This window comes from Emydura macquarii, unplaced genomic scaffold (assembly GCF_026122565.2).
Source record: "Emydura macquarii macquarii isolate MOO-44397 ecotype Brisbane River unplaced genomic scaffold, CSIRO-AGI_Emac_v2 contig_527, whole genome shotgun sequence".
In the NCBI taxonomy this organism is placed as follows: Eukaryota; Metazoa; Chordata; order Testudines; family Chelidae; genus Emydura; species Emydura macquarii.
The window spans coordinates 805,461-827,568 of NW_027130664.1; the positions used below are offsets into that span (position 1 = coordinate 805,461).

Below are 22,108 nucleotides of genomic sequence, written 5' to 3' on the forward strand. Positions count from 1 at the left end.
CCCGATTTCCCTCTAATCAAACTTTCAACTCGCTGCTGTAATTTTCCCTCTATTACATTCTTTCTTCTCTCCTTTTAGCCATCTGTTTCTTCACAGTCTCTTCCCATTTCTTCCTTCATCAGTCCCCCTTTTCATTCTGTGAAGACCATCAGAATCACAAGATGGGGTTGTGCAGAAATCAGTTCATTGAGGTTGCATGTGTGTACACTCATGTTAGACCACACCGAGAGTCTCACACCCCAACAAAAAGACCAAATGTAATGACTCTGTAATTTCCAAAACAGCTGGTATTTCCACACCCCAGATTCCACAAACTACAAAGAGCAAGTAGGCAGTTTAGCCTAATGGTTAGAGTGGGGCAGTTCCAACTTTACTACTGACTCACTGTGTGACCTAAACAAATCACTTCCCCTCTAGGCACCTTAGTTTCCCATCTGTAAAATAGAAACAGTATTTTTGAGAAGTGCTTTGAGATCTTTACATGGAAGGTGTGACATGAGTTCAAAGCAGCATTGCTATTTATACCTTGGCCTTAAATCTGATGATTCCCAGCGTTCCCAAAAGATGACCGTCCGTTTTAATTTCTTAATGTCTGGCCATTAACTGTGTAGTGACGGCTCAACTGGGAGAATGTTCTATCCTTAATCTTCCCAGTGTTTGCCAGCAAGAGGTACTTGCAAGGTTTCTGCAGCCAACAGCGTGGCGGGATAGAGAGTAAGCATCCAGCATTTGCCACTTAGCGTTCGCAGGGTGAAATGTTTTACATGCATCCTTCTTAGACCCGGTACAGGAGAACTCTCAACCTCTAAGGCTTCATTCCAGGGTTACCCAGGCTTCTGCTGAAGGCTTGTTGCTCTTCCCCACCCATCAGAAATGCAACCAAAGAGGTTCTCCCCCAAATATTTCTGCTCTCTAAAAGAGACAGGGCAGGTCTTTCATATGGAACATCCTGCCATCTGCTGCTCCATTCTTGCTGCCTTTGCCAGCTGTGCCACATGTAAGCTCAGCTGTAAACAAGGTCTTTACCTTCCACTGGTTCTGGTTGTCAGTGTCCTCTGCGTTAATCCCACTGATGTGTTCTTTGTCCCCCAGATGCAGAACGTTATGTATGACCTAATCACAGAGCTGAATGACCGGAGTGAGGACTTGGAGAAGCAGATTGGCAGCCTAGAGTCCAAACTGGAGCAGCTCACCACTAGTTTCAACTCTCTTCCCCTGCTCATCGCAGAAACACTGCGCCAACAGCAGCAGCAGCTCCTCTCAGCTGTTATCGAGGCTCGTGGAGTCAGTATGGCAGTGGGCATCCCGCAGACCCCCCTCTCTGACAGTCCTATTGGGGTCAGCTCCACCTCCTTCCCAACCCCTTACACGAGTTCAAGCAGCTGCTAAATTGCAGAATGAACTTCTAAGCCCTACACACACACACACACACAGGAAGAGCTACTAGGGGGTCTTCAGATACAAATCAACTTTCTTCTGGCCCTCTGACTGCCACAGAAACATTCAGACCAAGCCAGCGCTAAAAGCACGACCAAACTACTGCCTAGGTTAGCTCAGAGCGCTCGGAGTTCAATAACGCCTTGGAATCAGAAATCCAGTCTCTGTTTAGGTGCCTCTACAAGCGATGAGAAGGAAGTGGATGTGAGGGGAAGCCTCTGGCAAGGCCCGTGCTGCAGTGTTTGGTGGAGGATAGAAATCCACGCTCAATCTCAGGTCTTCAAATAGAAAAAAAAAAAAAAAAAGGCAGAAGCACTGGAGCCATGGAGATGCCACAGAGGGAGAGTGTTCCACAGTGTGGGCTGTGAGCCATATCTCCAGGGCCTTTCTTCATCCCTATTCCTCCCAGCTCTGTTCATTAAGTGTCTTGCCGAGGAAGAGAGGGGGAGGACGACAATTAATTTGCCAAGACCGCTATCCTTTTGCCTCCAGCACCTCACACAGTCTCACAGCCCAAACTGGGAACTGCCAATATCACACCTTCTTGTATGAGCTCTGATCTAAGATGCCCATTTCCTCCACCCTCCCCCCACGCCAAAACACACCCACATACACAAACCCTTTGCATTTCCAGACAGGTGATGGTGTTTCATTTGCTTTATTCTGAGTTTCTTCAGGGGCGTGAGAGCGATCTGCTAAGGACAAACTGATGTTTTCTCTTTTTTTTGTCCTCAGTATCCATGTTCTGCCTGAAGACGTGTGCTGGAGCACAGCGTTCCGGTGCTGTGCCCAGCGCCAGCTTCTTCTGAGCCTTTATTCTGACCTCAGAGCAGTGTGCATGACGTGGAGGTAACAGGGAAATATACTGTGAGGCCCTGATGAAACACGCTGCAAATCGAGCCAATGTTAGTTGTGTAAATGCCCTTTGGTGCTGCACTCCAGTGAGCCATGCGAGGCAGCCAAGTTCAGGTCCCAAGCATGCTATCCTGCAGAAGCAGTGCACTCAGCAAAGGGTCATGGAGGGCTTTGTGGAATGGAACCAGAGGGTTCCTCAGGGAGCTGCATCCAGTCCTGCTTGACTGGAGCAAGGGTCACTGCATTGCCTGGCTTTCCAGGGGCACCCTAGACTTCTCCTCAAAACCCCTTTGAGGAGTAGATAGAGTTGTGTGGTGGATCCTGAATTACCCACATCACTCACAAACCAGGGCCACCATTTATAGTCTCAACAAATAGTCCAATCCAGGTGCTCTGAAGAGGCTTCAGAACTGAAACGTGAAACACCAAGGACCAGTTAGAGAGAGTCTTAAATTACGACATGAATTTAAAAATTCTCCCCCTGCCTTCATCTTGGCTGGCAACAATGAATTCTGCGAGATCAAACAATGCTGTAACCTAACCACCAGGCATGCTTTCATGTGAGAGACAGAAAAGAAGGTTGATTAGGACACTTCATGGGTTTAAAACAAAAGGCTAATTCAGTGCCGTGATTCTGTTGAGTCTTGGTCGGTAGCCGCAGCACCACCTGGGGTAGATTACGCAGTACGCGGCTTTGCAGGCAGACTAGCTTCGGCCAGACACAGATCCACAGCACTGGATGTTGCCCTTTATGGGTCTCTGCTGATGGAGCCGCATTCAACAGCAGTGGTCAGGAGTGGGGATGGATGTGCGGGTTACCAGCACTGCCACTGGCTGTGGGAGAGGGAGATGGCTAATCTTTGCTGATTATTCCCTTTGCACTATGGGGCTGGACACCTCCCAGCTTCCCCTGGGAACTCAAATGTTCCTCTGACATTTTCACTTTTTAAAAAATCCTTTGTTCAGCCCCAGCTCCTGCCTTTGTTGTTGTAAGGCATTGTCTGGTCTTTGTTCAGAGTCCTGCAGGCAGCCAAAAGGCTCTGGCTTTGTTTCTTAGAACTCCGGGAATGGTGTTGCCTGCTCTCAATGAAAACTCAGCAGAGGATATTTATATATTTTTAAAGGGATGAAGTAACCGTGTAATTACTCTGTGCTATTAATTACACATCACCCCACGGTGTCTGCTAATTGCAGTGAAAGTCACTGTGTTACTCCAGGTATACTTAGCCTGTAATCTTCTCCTTTGTAACTCTTTCACTTCCATAAATAACAGTGGATTTCATATGTACATAGGCAGGGATAGATTATCAGCCTGATGCACAGGGATTTACATGCAAAACTCTACTTCCTGCTGGTGGGAGGTAGTGTGCTCCTCAAGCCCTACAATTAAAGTTTCTTAGAAAACCAATCAGTTGTTGGAGAGAGGAATACTCCTTATTCCCACTGGCTCTAACCCTTGGCACACTGGTAGCACAGTAGTAGTCTGTTACATATTGTGGCAGAAATATGAAGGGAGTTCTGCGTAATAATGCCCTAGTACCACAGAGGTGTGACTAAACCTCTTGGTAGCGCAGTAGCAAAATGAGCCTCAATAAACAGAATTGACAGAGGCCAGGAGGGCAATTGTACATCTTGCAAAGAAGTACTGCAGAGGCAAGACAGGATGTTACACAGCCCCATACTAGCAGAAATCAGGGTACCGTGGATACCCTTCCATCAGTCCCACACCAGGAGGAGTTCCCATGCCAATAGGTCTTCTCACAGAGCATCTTTCATCATCCTTAAAAATTGCAGGCTCTTCTCTCCATCCAGCAGTGTTAGATAATCTCCATCATCTTTTCAAGCCCATCAGTGATCTCGTGTACTGGAGAATCAGGGCTCAGCTATATCCATTTCTGTGGCTGGAGAGGTTTTTTGGTTTATAAGCCACACCACCTTTTGGCTTGTTACCCTCCCAACCTTAGCCATCATAGCCTAAATAAAGGCCTTTCTCCTAATTCAGGAGTGCATTCATTTCCACCACCATATTTTGATCATTGCTTGTCCTCCTTTTCAGCCACGGTTGCCCTAATTGCGTGTTCAGCATTCAGAGAGGAGAGAAGGCTGCACTAAGATCATAGAATATTAGAGTTGGAAGAGACCTCAGGAGGTCATCTAGTCCAACCCCCTGCTCAAAGCAGGACTAACCTCAGTTAAATAATCCCAGCCAGGGTTTTGTCAAGCTGCATCTTAAAAACCTCCAAAGATGGAGATTCCACCACCTTTCTAGGTAACCCATTCCAGTGCTTCACCACCCTCCTAGTGAAGAACTTTTTCCTAATGTCCAATTTAGACCTCCCCCACTGCAACTTGAGACTGTTGCTCCTTGTTCTGTCATCTGCCACCACCGAGAACAGCCTAGCTCCATCCTCCCTGGAACCCCCTTTCAGGTAGTTAAAGACTGCTATCAAATCCCCCCTCATTCTTCTCTTCTGCAGGCTAAACAAGCCTAGTTCCCTCAGCCTCTCCTCATAAGTCTTGTGCTCCAGCCCCCTAATCACTGCCAGTGTCCCTCCATTTGTTGGCCAAGAGGAGACACTCAATCTTCAATAGCTGTTTGCTCCTCCCCCTTTTGAATACCTTTTATTTGCATAACTGTATAGGGAACAGTGTAGTCCAGTGGCTAGGTCTCAGGACTGAGAGTCAGGAGCCGTGAGTTCTAGTCCTGGCTCTGCCACTCACTCAATGAGTGACCTTGGACAAGTCACTTAATGTCACACTGCCTCCATTTCCCCTCCTGTAAGATGGTGAGACTAATGCTTATCTATCTTTATAATGTGCTTTCAGGTCTAGGGATGAGAAAGGCTTTATAATTGCTAAGTAGAGTTATAAAATACATTGGCCTGCAGTAAGAGAGACTTGTCTTCATCTCCAGTGGTTCACGTATGACTAAACTGCAGCAACTTGCACTGAATCTGTGAAATAAGAACTAGCAAAAGACACAGAAAAAGATATCTTAGTGCTTTAGATAACTAAAGGGAGTATCAATCGCAAAGGATGAGTATCACCAACAGGAAACTCCTAACTGCCTAGTAATCAATGTTGGTAAATCCTACTGAATAAGATGAGACTAGAAAATGCCAAATCATTAACAAATTCAAAGCTTTAATGAGGAATGAAGCACAACCAGGGAAGCTTCAATACCACAATTGGGGTATGAGAATTTTTCTATAGGCATCACTGTCGAATATGGTGTAATGCCATTAGGATTGATTATTATCTTGACAGAAGTTTCTTGCTGGTTTATAAAGACACAGATACTCAACTGCACTGCCAGTTGGTATCTCTTGTGCTGCGACAAGCAATGTTCTATGATTCAGCGGACTGTTTTGGTACGCCAGCTGTTGTCACCACTGCAGAACAAGTCACTACTGTTCCTCTACCCCATCAATTTTGCATTCCCTCACATTTCAGCACCTTAGACAGCAGCCTGGTTAATCTAATCCTCAGTGGCAACAGGCATGTTTGACTCTACCTCTGTGATAAGCCAGTTATTACTCCGTTGTTTCCTACTACCATTGTTCTATCATTGTGAAAGTTAGTATGGAAGTGAAAGCAAAGATGTTGCAGTGGCATTTAACAATTCTAAAGAGCCATTGCTGTCAGACAGCTTTTGCTAGTAGAAGGGTTAAACCAGCCACTGATAAACTATATTAAGGAGACTGGCACATCCATAGTAATATAGCATCAATTTCCACAATGTCCTAGGCTTACCCTGAGTAACTAAGGTGAGTTTTCTTTACTGAGCTTCTTTAATAGGACTCCTTGTTTGAACAAATAACTGGCACCTCTCCCATACTGGAAACATCTAACATGAACCGGAGTTTCCCTTTGAGTAGCCCTTTGGCAAAATCTTGAACAAACAGCCTCCATCTCCCAGGGGCAGGGTGTCCCTGAGCTGGCTATGTTTACACACCTGAGAAAGGCATTGTGGAAACTGCAGTAATGGGTCTGGAGATGACACCCGCGCAAACTGAACCAGACCAAAAGAAAGGAAGAACTGAGACCAACTAAGGCTGGGGGAGGAAAAGCACAAGAGCAAACTCAACGCATAGTTACAATCCCAAAGAGATGCTGACATTCTACAGACAAAAAGCAGTGACAAACACAGGTAAATCAGACTGAACCAGCCACTGGCCATGTTTTACGGTAGAAGGAAAGGAGGAAAATAAACATTCTCTGGCTCATTTAGCGCCAGTGAGATTATCTCGTGTGAATCTCACACAGGATCCACCCGTCTTCAGCCCATCTCATTTCCTGGCACATCTTCAGTTTTGCTCCAAGAACCTCTATTCTACACTGCCCATGAAGGAAAAACGACCAAGGAGGAGAATGCCAGAACAGATCCAATGTTCTCTTTGCAACTCTCAAAATCGAAGTGTTTCAGTTCAGACTTAGATGATGAGCATTAATATGGATTTGCATCTCGCCTCTGTATGCTTGCTTTTTTTTAATAATAGGAGAAAGCATAATAGTTTATTTTAACTATGAAATATATTGCTATATTATAAAGGGTATTGTAACTTTCAATTAAGTTTTTGTATCAAACTAGTTTGTTAGCAGGCAGAGATTTCAGCCTGCTGACAAAATGTCTGTTTCTGAGTACATGTCACTGCAGATTTTAGTTTAACACAGGGACTAAGGCAAGTGGTCAGTAGATTAGAGCCTTCGCAATTCATTTGTAGAGACTCCACATAATCCTAATCCTTCGAGTTCATGACTATTAATATGCATTGCATAGATGCTGTACACAGAGAAGAAAAGGATTCAGGGCAGGTCCCCAGCTGGTGCAAACCGGTGTAGCTTTCCAGACCTCAACGGAGCTAGGCCAATTTATACCAGCTAAATCTGTGCTCCCACTCTTTAAAAGGGCATTTCCAATCCAAGTCCTAACAAGCCCTGCGAGGCGGTTTCTAGAAAGCCATCTCTCCCTCGTTCTGTCTCCAAACGAAGGCAGGAGCCTATTGCCTGGGCCACAAACTGTATGAAATCCCCAATTCCCCACTGGGACGTAGGGCCTTGTGGAATGAGCACCTGGTTCAATGCAGTCTGTGCTGTTCAGGCGGGATAAAAAGGATTGATGGCCTTGGCTCAGTGCCCGCTGACAGAGGCGAGAAGTCCAGTATGCAGATGTTCTGCTCGGAGCTGGGAACAACTTGTACCCAGGAAAGGAAGAGGGAACGAATGTCCTTTTACTCCTAAAATAGCATGCGTATGCAGGGCAGGTGGAGGTACCACACCAAAGCTCGTTGAGCCACTCCTGGCCCATAGATCAGCACAGGAATTTGGTTTTCAGCAGCATGTGTTCAGAACTTAGTGGAGGGTGGGTGGTGAGCAAAGTGTTTTCTCTCTCTCCCCCTCCCCAGGTCAGCACACGACTTCCTGTGTGATAGTATAGTTACAGCTCCACCTAGATGATGTTTGCTGCTACAGGTAAGGTCTGATTTCAGGAGAATTTGTTTTAAGTGAAATATACCCAGCAATACTTTGTGCCTCGCCAGACACCACGAGCTCCCCAATGAACTGCCCAAAGTTCTCATCCAGAAATGAAGGAGCCATGCCAGGCCTGGATGGAGCCAATGCCTGCTGGAGTCAGATGGCAGTCAGTCCTAAGACTCCAGTGTGACTTCAGGCTTCCTGGGATACCCCAGAAAGACAATGCCACGGGCAGAGTTGACAGCCCGAACACATTTCTTTGCTGGTACATTCTGAGCGAGGGCAATTTTCGGGCGGTACAAAGGGACATCCCTGACTGCAGAATGGAAACATTACAAGTTTCCAGGGACGCATTCATTCCAACTCTTGGGGTTTTGATGCTTGCAGCTTGCAAGTATTCAGAACAAGCAAACAAACCACCTCTTCCTAATCTCCAGTCTGACTGCCTTGGAGCTGGGCTGTGGCTGGTCTGCACAGAGGGCTGAAAGCTCTACTTTCCATTCCCCTGTTGCTGGTGCCTCTCCAGTCTCCCTGTACCAAATTAGGGCTGCTCCAATTTGTGCTTGCTGCAGATGACGCCAAGGGTCCAGAAATACAGCCACTGATCAGTCTGGCACATAGGACTAAGTCACAGCCCTTTCCTGCAGAGTGGGAAGTGGTGTAGCAACTCCTGCATTGATTCTTTGTTATCAGAAGATCTGTCTTAACAACGGAGTGACCCTTCTGGTTGGCAATGCATCGGCAGTGCAGCACAAAGCCACTATATCGCACCAAAGAGCCTGGCCCTACACCTCTTTGTTACGTATTTCTGCTCAGCACCATGCACTCAGCTATCCTGTCCTGAAAACTAGCTCATCCCCACTGCCTCTTGGCTGCCATCTGCATTGCTACGTAGGAATGTCCTGAGACTGACTAGGCTCCGATCAGTGAATGATCCTCCCATGCCCCCCAGCACGCCTTGATCTATTCTGAGATCCAAATGTCCTTTTTCAGCCGGGCAGCCAATGGTGCCTGAAGCATTTTCTCTCACAGTGGATACTCTTTCCCCAGACCTAGCACCATTCCAACATGTTCAGCTGCCAGCCTGTCAAATATAACAAACATCCTTCACTTCCTTTTCCTCAGTTTCCAATCTGCAAACTATTAGTCAAGATGAATGCAAAAGAGAAGTCCCATCACTCATTCCTGCCCTTGGGACTCTCATAGGAATAACTGACGTTATTTAGGGAGCGTTGTTCTTGAAAAGGAAAAGATCCTAGCTCCTGCAGGAAAACCCATGAGAGAGCAAAAGAGATGGGGGCGCAGGTTTGCCATACCATAGAATGAGCAGCGGTTGTGGTCCTCCAGCCCCATGGATGTCCCAAGATCTGTGGGATTTCTCAAGGCATCCTCAGAGGATGAGCCCTCTGCACTATTCCACTCTGGCTTCCCCTCTATCCGTCCCTTTTTCACTGTCTCCTTTGGCAGCATGATTCTGCACTAAGCCAATGCTTCCCTGCCCATATCCGCACCCTGTGCTACTGGCTTCAGGTAGATTTGCCATAATGGCTCCGGGCACCACAGGGAAATAATGAAGATAGTACTACCCATAGTTGCCACAAACATTTCCCTGAAGGTTGGGGGGAGGGTGATGCCCCAAAAGTCTGCTCTTCTCCCAGCCACGGCTCCTTAACCAGCTGTGCACCCCTCTACACCAAGAGAATTCCTGAATTACGGAGAGAGGCTTTTTGGGGGCTAGGGGAAATATTCCTATAGAGCAGCGGTGGCCAAATGTACTGACCCCCTGACACCGCAGTCTGGTAAGTGGAGAATTAGGGAGCTCCGTGAGCCACACTTTAACTGTAAAAGAGACGCAGTTTGGCCACCCCTGCTCTATAGATTAGCTCCCCTCCCTCTGTGAGACGTGGGGCTGTTTCCTGAGTCTCTCTCTGGCCCCCAGTATTTAAGAAAGATGCTCATACTTTTACCTTCCTGCCTGAATTAACATTACACAGGTGTGGTGCTTTCTCACTGCTTCTGCTCAAAATAATCTCGTGGGTTGCCCTTTATTTCAGATTTTCCCTCTGGGCTCGTTGGATCCCTGCTAACATAGCACAGCTATTGTGAGACACAGAGCAGAGCCGTGTTTCTGGCTTGCTACTGAAAGTGTCTCCTTTCTTGGCTAACTGCCAGTCCAGTATTCCATCCAAGAACCTGCCCCTGACCAAGATCAGCTGGTATCAGTGAACTTAGTGAACTCTGATTCACTAATCCTGAACTGTGAATTACCTCTTGTTTTTAGTGACCTCTTTTGTTTCTTAGTGGTTGTTATTTGTATGTATCCAAGGGCAGGATTTGATCCAGTGCCTACATTTCCTAGTTCTTTTGCTAACCACATGCATGGTCCCTGTCGACCCTGAGCTCCCTACATTTGGGGGGGGCAGAGATGCATATATTCAGACAGCATTGCCATAAAACTGATTTGTACCCAGAAACAGGCATGTTTTAAACTAATGGCTTTAACCTGTTCACTGTAAAAAGTGCCTTGGACTTAAATCTGAAGAGGTCAGTATCTATAAATATTTACTGTGCGGATGTGTACGTAGGTAGATGCCTACATATATATATACACATCCACCCACCCACAAATATATGATATGTACGCACATATATAAAGGCTTCAGAACCCTCTGTCATCGTGGTGTTTTGAGCTCTGTTCTTTCCTTCTGATCTAAAGTATATCTGCTCAGAAAAAGGCCTTTTATTACCAAGGTCAAAATTGCACATCAGTATATTAGTGTTACGATTTTCTCTCTCTTTTTGAAAAACTTTTTATTAACAAGGTGAAAGTTTTTTTCTCTTGTTTTTTTAAAGAGCCAATGCTAGGTCTGGTGGGTTTGAATTCAATCACAACAGACCTTCACCCAGTGGTGAAAGAGCAATAGGATGCATGGGAGAGGCAGGTCTCTGAACAGCCAGTCACTTCTCCAGTCTGCCCTGATGGGGCGTTTGAAGGTGAGTCTTTTCACATACTATCTGACTAAGTGCTCATCTGGTACTTTGTTAGTGTAGTGTGTCCGGCCGGGTACCTCATAAATGTCCCATTTTGCAGAGCTCCTGAACTGAGGCAAAGACAGATTGAGAGTCACACAGGAAGTTTGTGGCAGAACTGGGACTTGAAGCTAGATCCCTGAGTCCCGGTGCCTTAGCTACAAAGACCATCCTTCTTGTTTTCCACACTCCAGTGTTTCCCTCAGGTCCGGTTGTAATGAATCTGGCACTTTACCTGTAGCAGCTCTGTCTCCAAATCACAAGAGGCATTAGCCAGCTGTCAAACCCTGCTGTTGAGTCACAACAATTAACTCATTGCTGAGCACAGATAGCAGTGGCTGTCCAACCAGTGACCAATGCCACTTACACCAGAGATGAGTCTCCAACTTCCCAAGCAAGTCGTCTTGCCCTTGAGCAGAAGAAGCAGGTTAAGCCAGCAGAGTCCATTTTTACACTTCCCTGTAGACTTCCCTCACCATGGAAGGGAGTTAAGCCAGCCTGGCCCTGGGCTGACTAAGGACTTATCTTTTCTGAAGGAGAGTCTGAGCAGGAGATAGCAAACTGAACAAAGAGCAGGAAGAAACCTTAGCAGGCTGCAGTGTCACCTACAGAACCTGAACTGGAAAGGGTTCTTCTCCCCGTCTTTCAGAGGCGGAGCGCACTGGAGCACTCCTCGTCTAGAGCATTTTAATGCTTACTACAAACTATAGGCAAAACCACAGAAGCTTGATGCTTCCACTCCAAGATCTCTAACTGCTGCTCTAGTACTTAATTCTCTCGCTCAGATTAGGACTGATGGTGTTTTCAGACCAGGCACATTCCCCACACAAAAATGTTACCTTGTGAAGAGACTGCCACCTTCCAATGCCCCCTTAGGAATCTATTTTGGGACTCAACAATTGTATCCTTATTTAAGGGACAAAGGGAGAAGCCCTGGTACCTTGTGACTGTTAAACAATGTTCCTCTAGCACCTGGCAAGGTGCATTGCAACTGAAAACGTAACTTTGTGCTCAGAGCAGAGGAGCAGGCTTTTCAAATTCACTGTGGGGCAGAGCCTACCCTACAGGGTTATGCTGGCATAGCTATGGTGCTGCAGTCCCTGCACTGCAGATGTGGTCCAGGTCACAAAGAACAAAGGGGAAAAATACTCACTGTGAATAAAGCTAAGCCCTCAGCCTGCAGTGGGAAGAAATGTAGACAGGTCAGGTGTTGCATGTCTCTCACACTCCAGGTGTACATTAAAATAAAAACAGGACAGTCGTGGAGCCTAATTCTCCACCCACTTACACCAATGTAAGTGAGAAGAGGATCAGGCTTGATCTATTTTGCACTGTTAAGCAAATAACCAGGGCCCTTCCTTACACACAAAGAACCTGGGTGAAAGACTTTAAAACCAGATAGAGTCCAGCTGGCAACAGACTGACTATGCAAAGAGAACCAACTGATAAAGAGAAGCAGGACACAAAGCCCTCCCTACCTGGCATGGGATACCAGAGCCAGAGTTTCCAGTGAATGGCTTAAGGGCCTTGTCCAAAACCTGCAGAAGTCAGTGGGCTCTGGATCAGTCCTCACGGGATCAAATAAAAAAAGCAGCAGCCCCAGGAACTCAGGGCAAAGCAGCAGCCATGTGACCAAATTCAAGTACATCCAAAAACAAATTCTCCACTCCAGACACACACATGCAGCCTTGGTGAGAATCTTTCATGAAGTAACCCAGATGTAGTTGCTTTGAGGAGCAAGGGCAAGCTGGAATCACGTGACATGCAAGGTAGTCCACTGACACGTTTATTATTTCTGGGTTTTGTGAGAACTCTGGAGTTAATACCTGTCAAATGTAAAAATACCTCAACAATCTCTGCAACACTTATTCAGAAGATTAAAACCATGTAACTTTGTTTCCAGTATTACAGGGGATTAGGCAGATAATGCCCTGGTGTCTTAATCCTGCTGCATTTTCCAATACCATGAGAAATTACACACTGAGATTAGGTAAAATTTGCTTAATCTTTCTTTGCAGCATGAAATCTGTGTTTATTAACAGTTCTGGATCGAGGACTGTCCAAGGGGAAAGAGAATAATGTGTGAAACCTAGATCTTCATTCTCTCTGCAACAATTCACTCCCTGGCTTTCTGAACCTGGAAACAGGGAATCAATCCATTGTTGTTTCAATTTGGAACCAGACCGCTGGCATGTAAAATTTAAAAAAATCGTAGAGCAGTTTTTAAACTAAGGGCTAGGAGAAAGCCAACAGGTGTAGCGGAGCGCACAGTTCAGACAGAGACATCCCTTACAAGACGATTTCTTAAAGGGGATTCTCTATATCGTACTAAAGAGGAGAGGATAAAAGTTGATAAAGTGCAGGTAGAAATTGAAGAGAACCAGTAAAACAATGAACAATCACATGAAGGCAGACAACTAGATATTGACAAATTTCATAAGTGACTGTATACAAATGCAGGAAGTCTAAATACTAAGATAGGTGAACTTAAGTGCCTGCTCTTAAAGGAGGGTATTTTCAGCGACCACAATGTAATTAAAATTAATATCCTTGTAGAGGAGAAAACACCAAAGAAACCCACCACAGTTGCATTTAACTTCAAAAAGGGGAACTACACAAAAATGAGGAAGCTATTTAAACAGAAATGTAAAGGTACCGTCACAAGAGTGAAATGCCTGCAAACTGCATGGAAACTATTTAAAAAATACCATGATAGAGGCTCAAACTAAATGTATACCTCCAGATTAAAAAACAAAACAAAACAAAATAGAGGACCAAAAAATGCCACCATGGCTAAACAACAGAGTAAAAGAGGCCGTTAATGGCAAAAAGACATTCTTTAAAAATGGAAAGTCCTACTGAGGATAGAAAAGAGCATAAACTCTGGCAAGTCAAGTGTCAAAATATAATTACGCAGGCCAAAAAAAGAATTTGAAGAGCAACTAGCAAAAGATACAAAAACTAACAACAAAATTTCTTCTAAGTACATCAGAAGCAGGAAACCTGTCAAACAATCAGTGAGGCCACTGGACAATCGAGGTGATTAAAAAGCACTCAAAGAAGACCAGGCCATTGCAGAAAAACTAAATGAATTCTTTGCATCGGTCTTCACTAAAGCTTTGTTCATGCTAAGATATTCACCAGCTCAGACTCTAATTCCAGCAGAATACTCCCATCTCACACTTTTTAAGCAGACTGATTGCTTCTCCCTGCACCGAAGAACTGCTCTGCAAAGCTAGGAGGCTCAAACTCAGTACCAGGCTGAGCCAGATCAGCCCATCACACGGGCTTTTTATTCCCTGCTGCAAGGAAAGCTGAGCGCATCTCAACCAGTGATTTCTGCCTACCTGCGATTCCAGAATCCCCCACCTCCAAGTGCTCCCTGTGCTCCCGTATGGAGGTAGGTCACTGGACCAACAGCCATCTTATAGTACCGGCAACTTCAAGCTGGGGGGCCAAAGGAGTCTCCTCAACCTTTGGTGGGTTGGCTCCTGTGTTTGGGTTTTGCAAAATCAAAGCCCATCTGAAGACATTTTGCAAAATTAACACCCCCCACCCCACCCAATTCTCTCTCTCTCTCTCTCTCTCATATTCGCACTGACAGGTCTTTTTGATGATTCATGTCTCACTTCTAATCCTATATTAATTATAAAAGCTCTCCTCACAAAACACTCCTGTGTTGTTACACCTCCTCGTGAAAGGGTGGGACAGGAGGGCATGCAGAGACCATCCGTGTAACACCACCACGCTCCAGGAAAGTGAAACACAATCTCATAAAACCGCACACACTAGAACAGCCTCTCACGACTGGCCCTGTGATCGATGGATGCACCTGTCTAGCTATGGTACTTCCACAGCCCCCGTTACTGTAGTACCTGAGCACCTCCAAGTCTGAGGCTAGTGCCCTAAACCCTGGACCATCAGCTGAGTGTGCGTGTCAGCAAAGGCAACGGTTTCTCAATCCGTCCTGGGGAGGGGTGTGCACATAGTGTGCCAGGATCAGACAAGATGGCTACTGGTGTTAGCGGAGGGCTGGCCAGTGGGGCTGGGGCCAAGTGACTAGATGATGGGGTTGAGGGGGTAAAGGCAGGGTGACATGGGGACGGGAAACCTCCCCCTTGGGCAAGGAGAGCAACACATGCTGAGGGGGCCGGGGTGGGGCAGGGAAACTAAACAAACCCTAAAGGGGGGGGGGTGCACCCAGGTGGTGGCAAATGTTCTTGCTGCAGCAGTCCGAGGTGTTGCAGGAGGCGAGCGGCTGAGTGGAGGAGTGAGGAGTCTGCAGGTGGTGGCTGGGGGGTATGGAGGCGGCAGTGGCGGTGGTGGGGAGTAGAGGGATTGGGGGGAGGGCTCCACACCCTCCTCACAGGCAGCAAAAGCAGCAGCAGGCTCCAAGGTGGTGGCAGCAGCAGCAGCAAGCTGGCCAGGAAGGGTTCCCCCCCCCCCCAGCAGGTAGTAGCAGCAGTGGTGGGGCCACTCACTCCCCGCGGGGGGGCAGGCCAGCAGAGCCCCCAAATGGCAGTGGCAGCAGAGGGTGCAAGGGGTCTGGCCCCCCCAGGAGAGTGCTCACCCCTGGTCCAATGACAGCCCCAGAAGGAGCAGCAAGTCCCTTTTCCCCTGGCAGCTGAGCAGGGGTTACGCCAGGTTAATTACCACAGCTGGAGCCAATCAGGGCCCGCCCAACACTTGTTAAAAGCCCCTGCCCCCCCCCCCCAGAGCAAGGTGTGCTGGGGCTGTGGGGAACAATCAGCCTGTGGGAGCATGGCAGGGAGCAGGCAGAGGAGAACCCTGCAGGTACAAACCCTGCCCGAAGAGGGCAAAGGACCTTTCCCAGGCCTGGAGGCCTGAGGGAAAAGACCCTGCCAGAAGGGGATGATAGGACTGGACAGTTGGTTTGGCACTACCACGCCCGGTGGGGCTGTTGGGTGTCAACAGCCTCCCCTGGCCAGGAAGGGCCCCTGTCCGAGCAGGGTCCGGACATTAAGTCAAGGGCATGGAAGTAATGCAGGGAAGCTAGCAGCTTTCCTGAAGCCACAGATGAGGCTGCTACTTGTAGGGTCCCTGGGTTGGGACCCAGCATTGGGGGTGGGACTGGGCCCCCCCCCCCACCAGCCATTCACTGGAGGGGCAGGAGCCCCAGTGAAGAGGCAAGGGTCTGAGAACCAGAGACAGGACTGGGACCCCGCAGGGAAGGGCTGTATTACCCTCCCCCCCCAACTGGCGGGTGGAAGAACACTACGGGTGAAGCAGTTCCTGACCTATGGCTAAGGGCTTGTCTACACTTACCTCCGGGATTCGGCAGCGGTGAGCATGGGGCACTAAGGGAGGTTTATAGTAAAACCAACCTTCATGTTTATTTCACAGAGCTGGATGTAAAGAGTCGACTACAGGCCAGTCTGAGGACGTGGAAACATTAGGCTACAGGTAAAACTAAAACCTAAGCTGCAATGTATAAGCTGTACTTAGCACAGTCACTTTCCTTTCCAATAAGGTATTTCTCACCCCAATAAGTTCTAAGCAGTGCTTGGCCAGTCTAGACAGCTGGGATTCACTGTCACCGAGACAACCCCACCGGCAGAGTCACTCCTCTGTGACGGATGGATGCCTGCCTGTCTCTTGTCTTTTATACAGTACAAGACAATTGTCCCACGACCCAGGGCTCCCCCTTCACAGACTGTTAGTGGGGTTCTTTTGTCTTTGCAAATGCTGAAGGCTGCTTCTTGCCAAGACGGTAAACACAAACTCGCTCAGTCTGTCTCATGCTGCTTGGGTCAGCTCTCAGACCCCCCCTCCGCAGGTACCAGGTTTCACTCCCAACTGATTAGGAAGACAATATCCCACGTCACAGCTCTAAAACTGGTACAAACATCTCTCAACCATGACCATCCGCTAGCTCTGAGCTTTTGGCAGAAACCTCACGTGACCTTTGCCGGTGAAATACTAAGAAGCTGGTCAGACTCAGGGATAATATGCTTGTCTATGTCACAGCCCTGGGCTGTACAATGTGGGGGAGTAACTGCGAAATCCTTCGTAAAGAAGGCCAGAGGGAATGTAGTATCTACAAGACACGCCGGCCCATTCACTGCGCCGGGGCGTGACACAACCGCCTCTTTTCAGGGATTCTTAGGCACTGCCATGACTACTGCAGCTATTTTGGGATCCCCCACCATAATGGCAATGGCAATGGCATGGGTGCATGATGCATCTCTGCAGCACCAAGAACGGAGATGAGGCCTGCTACTGAAGAGAAACAGAAGATCACACGGGATATTGGAGAGGGTGGGGGATGAGCAGAAGCCTGTAGACGCAGTCCAGGGCGTGCTAAGTTCCCCGTGGCGTAAGCAGAAGTAACCTCCTGACTTCAGTGAACCTGCTCCCCTATATGCAGCAGCGCACCTGACCCTGAATGATACTGGCAGACAATAAGATGACATCCACAAGCACAGTAAGGCAAATTAATAGGTGTGTGCTGATTACAGTTATACTGGTGTAAAGTGAAGTGATTCAGCTGGATTCGCTCCAGATTTGCATCAGCATTACAGAGAGCTGAGCAGGGCCCTGTGATTTGAAAGCAATCACATTTTTGTGTCATTCACTCAGCTCCTATCGGCCTGTCCATCCCTCTCTTCCTTAGGAGCGGCTCTGGGGAATGCAGACCCCTTCTTCTCTCTCCTTACTGTGCTCTCTGCCTTCTCCAGCCTCTGACTAACTCTCTCTCTCTCACACACACACACACGGTTCAGGACCCCCTGAGCATAAAAAAAGGGAGGTCTGGCCACGATCCCCAGGCTGCGAACCCAAGCGCTAGAGAGTGCAGGGGGAAGAATACTGTCCAGAACAGAGCTGGTTGGGGAGAGGAGCATGAAGAGAAGACAGCAACTCAGATGCAAGCCCCTGGGATCTGCCCAATTCCCAGAGTCCCCATTTCTAAGGCTATGTATATACTTAAAAGGCTGCAGCTGCACTGCTGTAGCGCTTCAGTGCAGACACTAGCTACACCGAGGGGAGCGTAGCTCTCCCGTCAGCACAGGTAAGCCACGTCCCTGTTAGAGGGAGGGAGGTTGATGGACAACCTAGCGCTGTCTAAACTGAGGGCTAGGCTGGTACGGTTCTATCTCTCAGGGGTGTGGATTCTTCATGCCCAGAGAGCCATAGCTACACCGATGTAAGTTCCTAGAGTAGACCAGGCCTGAGAGAGAGAGTCCTTTTTGGAGAAAGGGATAAAAGCAATCTGCTCTGGGCGCTGGGGTCAGCACCTTCCAGAAAACAGATCAGGTTAGAACAGACCAGGGCGATGGAGAGGTGGGTAACAACAAGCAGTAGGCAGCCAGATGAACTCTCCTCCTGTGTCCAAACACGCCCGTTTTCACACGGGCATCAATAATCCTGCAACGTCCCATTTGCCAGCTACGTCCCCTCCCTCTCCCAGTACCCCCTGTGCTAGCCCAAAGCCAGTGGAGGACGCCGCTTCCTCCGACGCTGGCACTGGAAGTTGGGCAGGAACAACAGGTTTTGTACTAATTAAAGAGAAATCAATTAAGTTGCTCGATATTCAGCCAGCTGGTGCCTCTGACTCTTTTCTTCTCCTTCTCTTTTTCCTTAATGTGCCACTGCTGCTCCAGGGAAGTCAGGAAAGAAACTATACGCATTTTGCTCTTTCTTTTCGACTAAAAATGCTGTATGCAAAGAAATCTGTTCAGGCCATCCAATTAAACCACTGTACATCGGCTCTGAGATTTGCAAACAGCTCTCTTTCCAGTCATTTATCATCTCTCCCTATACCCATCTGCATAGATCACTATCTGAGCCACCTCGCTCCGGGTCTCCGCTCAATCTGTCGGCTTGTGCTGCATCCACTGATAATCTGTAGTGAACAGAGAATACGCCATGGGACGAAGAAATTACCCTTGATGCAGGGAAGCCCTTTCAGAGGCCCAGACACGCTAGTCTTTTCCTTGCTCGACAAGCTCAGTATACAGTCTCTCGGGTCTCAATAGCCACATAAAGATGATCAAGCTGAGAGCAGAGGGACACCATCTTCTCGCCTTTCAAGGAGGTTTCCGAAGTTTGCAGAGAGCTGACCTTGAGACATGTGATGGGGCAGGTAGGGGGAATCCACTCAGCTGAGCTTCAAGGTGATACCAGGCAAATACTGGGGCTAGTCTGGGTAAATTCCCTGGTGGGCAGAAGTAAATTTAAATAAGGGCTGCTGGGATCCTGCAGAGGGGTCAACACTGGCGATGAGCACCTGGGCTGAATCCCCCCAGTGCAGCTGCATGGAAATCGAAGAGTTACACCTTTGGCCCGTGGCATAGATATCTGTGAGTGATGCCAAAGTGCTCAGCACAGGACACGAAGGTCAGACAGATCCTGCCCAAAGAGCTGACAGTCCAGAAGATGCCCAGATAAGACAGGTCACATTGGGAGTCCCGGAGGGAGGAGTTTTTGTTATTCCCTCACTTCATGTGGGCAGGACAGCAGACGTTTATCCTTAGCTGGGACCTGAACAAGGACAGGGTGGCTCAGCGAAGTGGGACTGGGAAGGTGTTCAAACCATACAGGTGGCACAGAGATAGACGCCGAGAAAGTAGCTATGGGGTGCTGCCGGCAGAGCAGAGGGGCTCACACTAAGATTCAGGTTTGGATCAAGTTTGGCCAAAGGATCCATCACGCCAGGGCTCCCTTTAAAATCTTTCCTTTCAATCTCTCTGAATGCGGAGTAAAGCCCTCTTCCTCCGACGAATCGTACTAAGTATGAAAGGAGGGGTGCGAATGATGACGGCTCAGTAATAAAGACAGAATGGAATATTAATGTAGCATAAGCTGACACACATTGGGAAACTGAATGAAGTCTGGGATTAGGGAGGGTTCTTTTATTGAACTGATTCACTCTCTGGGAACTGCTGTGTCAGGTACAGTAATCCTGAGTGGCGACAATGACCCACTTTTCACCACTGATCCCCTTCAGTAAGAAGCACTGCGGGAGAAACAGTGCAGCCACCCTTCCTGCAGAATAATGATGCCTCCCCAGGGAGCCCCACTGAACGTCCTATCAGAGATGCACACTCTCCCAGGCCATTGCCAGGGGGCTTTCACATTACAAGGAGGTGTTTGTGACGCTGGCAGACCAGGTGCCAGCCATGCCAAGATCCCCATGTCTCCCCTGAACGCTGAGAAATACCCAGCTGGAACTAGTCGGACTCACCCGTGTGTTCCTAGTGTTACAACACGTACTAGAATTAGAAGAATGTATTTCGTGTTTAGACCTTATTGAATGCTTGTGAGTTGCTGGCTGCATTAATCTCACTCAGAACCTCTGTATCCCATATTGGACGGTAATATTTGAGCCTTTGCAACAGTGTAAATCACTAAACAGGAGAGAAACGTTAGCTGGTGTGAAATGCATGTCTTCAACAGAAGCTAGATTCCTCAGTCCCGGCAGGGGACGCTGGCTCCTGAGAGGCACTTTCCAGGCAGGCTTACGGGGCCAGGATGAAAGTCCTAGGGAAAGTGGGGAGATTGTGTGGGGAAGAGGAGTCCTGGGAGAGGCAGAAGATCCAGTAGTGCCAGAGCCAGGAAGGGGGACGGTGTCGCTAAGGGAGAGCCCCACCTGCGCACAGGCATGGTCAAGTGACACTGTGGCAGGTTCCTCCAAATCTGAGTGGCAAGAGCCAACAGGCAGGGAGCGAACCCAGGCCCAAGGACCGGCAGCTGCTGTTGGGTGATCATGGGGTGGGCTCACCCGCCCAAGGAATATTTTCACCATCAGCCTCTCCTGAGGCCCACACCTAACTTCCATAAAAATGGGGCGCACTCCTCTTTCAAACAGAAGGGCAGCCCACTGGGACGACAGTCCCCATCACACCGTGTGGCTTGGGAGCTTGGTTCAAGGTGGAACGCTGTGGGCTAGGACACGCCGCCTAGCTACTACAACAACTGGCATCCTATGAGTGCTACAGATTACATTAAATTAAGCATCCCTGCATTTCTTGGCTAAAGGAAAGGGCATCCTTGGCCTGCCCTGTGTAACACCCCCAGCTGCATCTTGCTATGGCTGCAGTTTATACTGTGTTATACGCCAAGGAAGATTCAGACAGTGAGACTGCCTGACAACCAGCATGTTCCAGTGCGACTTTTAAAGAGACGTGCTGCCTTGTGCAATAGTCCTAACAAGACTAGCACTTTCCATTGCTATGCCTGATGTGGCAGTGCCTGGATTTAGGCTTCTGAAACGAATACACCTGCGGCATCCACACCTGCTTTTTGCAATGTCGTATTTTTAATAGACTAACGGCACCCTGTGCAGATGTGAGAATATCTTCACACTGTCAGATCAGGCAGCTGCTGACAGGCAGGTGTGTAACCAGCAGCTGGACAGAGATGGTCACTCTCCCCACAACCTGGCTTCCCTCCTTCCGCACACCTTGCGCTAGCAAGGTGAGTAATTGTTGCTGACGTTTCTCTCGAGAACAGACATGGCAGCTACCTCAGCTTTATCAAAGCGCAGGTTCAATCATTCATTCAACAGCAAGAAACCCTGAAAGAAAAGGCATGTGCAATGCCCTAGATATTACAGATCATTTCTGTTACCCACCAGAAAGCTTGGAAACCCATCTCACTCTAGGCATAGTTGGAATTGAGCTGCCTCCCCTCCATGTTTTAGGAACGTTTCAGGCGCCGAGACAGAAGTTCTGACAAAGAAACAGAAAGCCTAGTGAAAGAGCTAGGCTGATACAGCATTCTTCATGCACAGGACAAGCAGACCAGGCAGTACGTTCCTGTACGCAATCTACCCCTAATGTAGGTGGACAAGGTAGTTGATACGTTGTTTGGTTGATGGTCCATAGCAGCTCATTCACATACCATTTGGCTAGTGTCCTCTGCTCATGTAATGTACATGTACCAGTAATACTTTTTTTGCAGGACTGTTAATTACCAGGCATACGCTCAGGCATACAGATCTGGTCGTCCCATCTCAAAAAAGATACGATGGAATTGGAAAAGGGCAACAAAATGACTAGGGGTATGAAACAGCTTCCATATGAGGAGAGATTAATAAGACTGGGACTTTTCAGCTTGGAAAAGAGACAACTAGGGAGATATGATAGAGGTCTATACAATGATGACTGGTGTGGAGGAAGTTAAAATAAGGAAGTGTTTACTCCTCATAACACAAAAATTAGTGGTCATCAAATGAAATTAATAGGCAGCAGGTTTTAAACATACTAAAGGAAGACGTTCTTCACACAATGCACAGTCAACCTGTGGAACGCTTTGCCAGAGGATGTTGTGATGGCCAAGACTATAATAG

General features: G+C 47.9%; 1 protein-coding gene and 1 long non-coding RNA gene across 2 annotated transcripts in view; both read left to right on the forward strand.

Annotated features, from left to right (window-relative positions):
* Positions 1-1,416, forward strand: part of KCNN3 (potassium calcium-activated channel subfamily N member 3) — a 59,310-nt gene extending 57,894 nt beyond the window's left edge. The window contains exon 8 of the mRNA XM_067539224.1: positions 1,093-1,416. Within this exon, the coding sequence (XP_067395325.1) occupies positions 1,093-1,389 (297 nt within the window). The 3' untranslated portion in view covers positions 1,390-1,416. The remainder of the gene's footprint in view (positions 1-1,092) is intronic.
* A 14,089-nt stretch (positions 1,417-15,505) lies between these two features.
* Positions 15,506-17,794, forward strand: LOC137147230 (uncharacterized). Its single transcript, XR_010918167.1, has 3 exons — positions 15,506-15,591; positions 16,162-16,221; positions 16,915-17,794. It is a non-coding gene; the product is annotated as an uncharacterized lncRNA (long non-coding RNA).
* Positions 17,795-22,108: the final 4,314 nt, after the last annotated feature.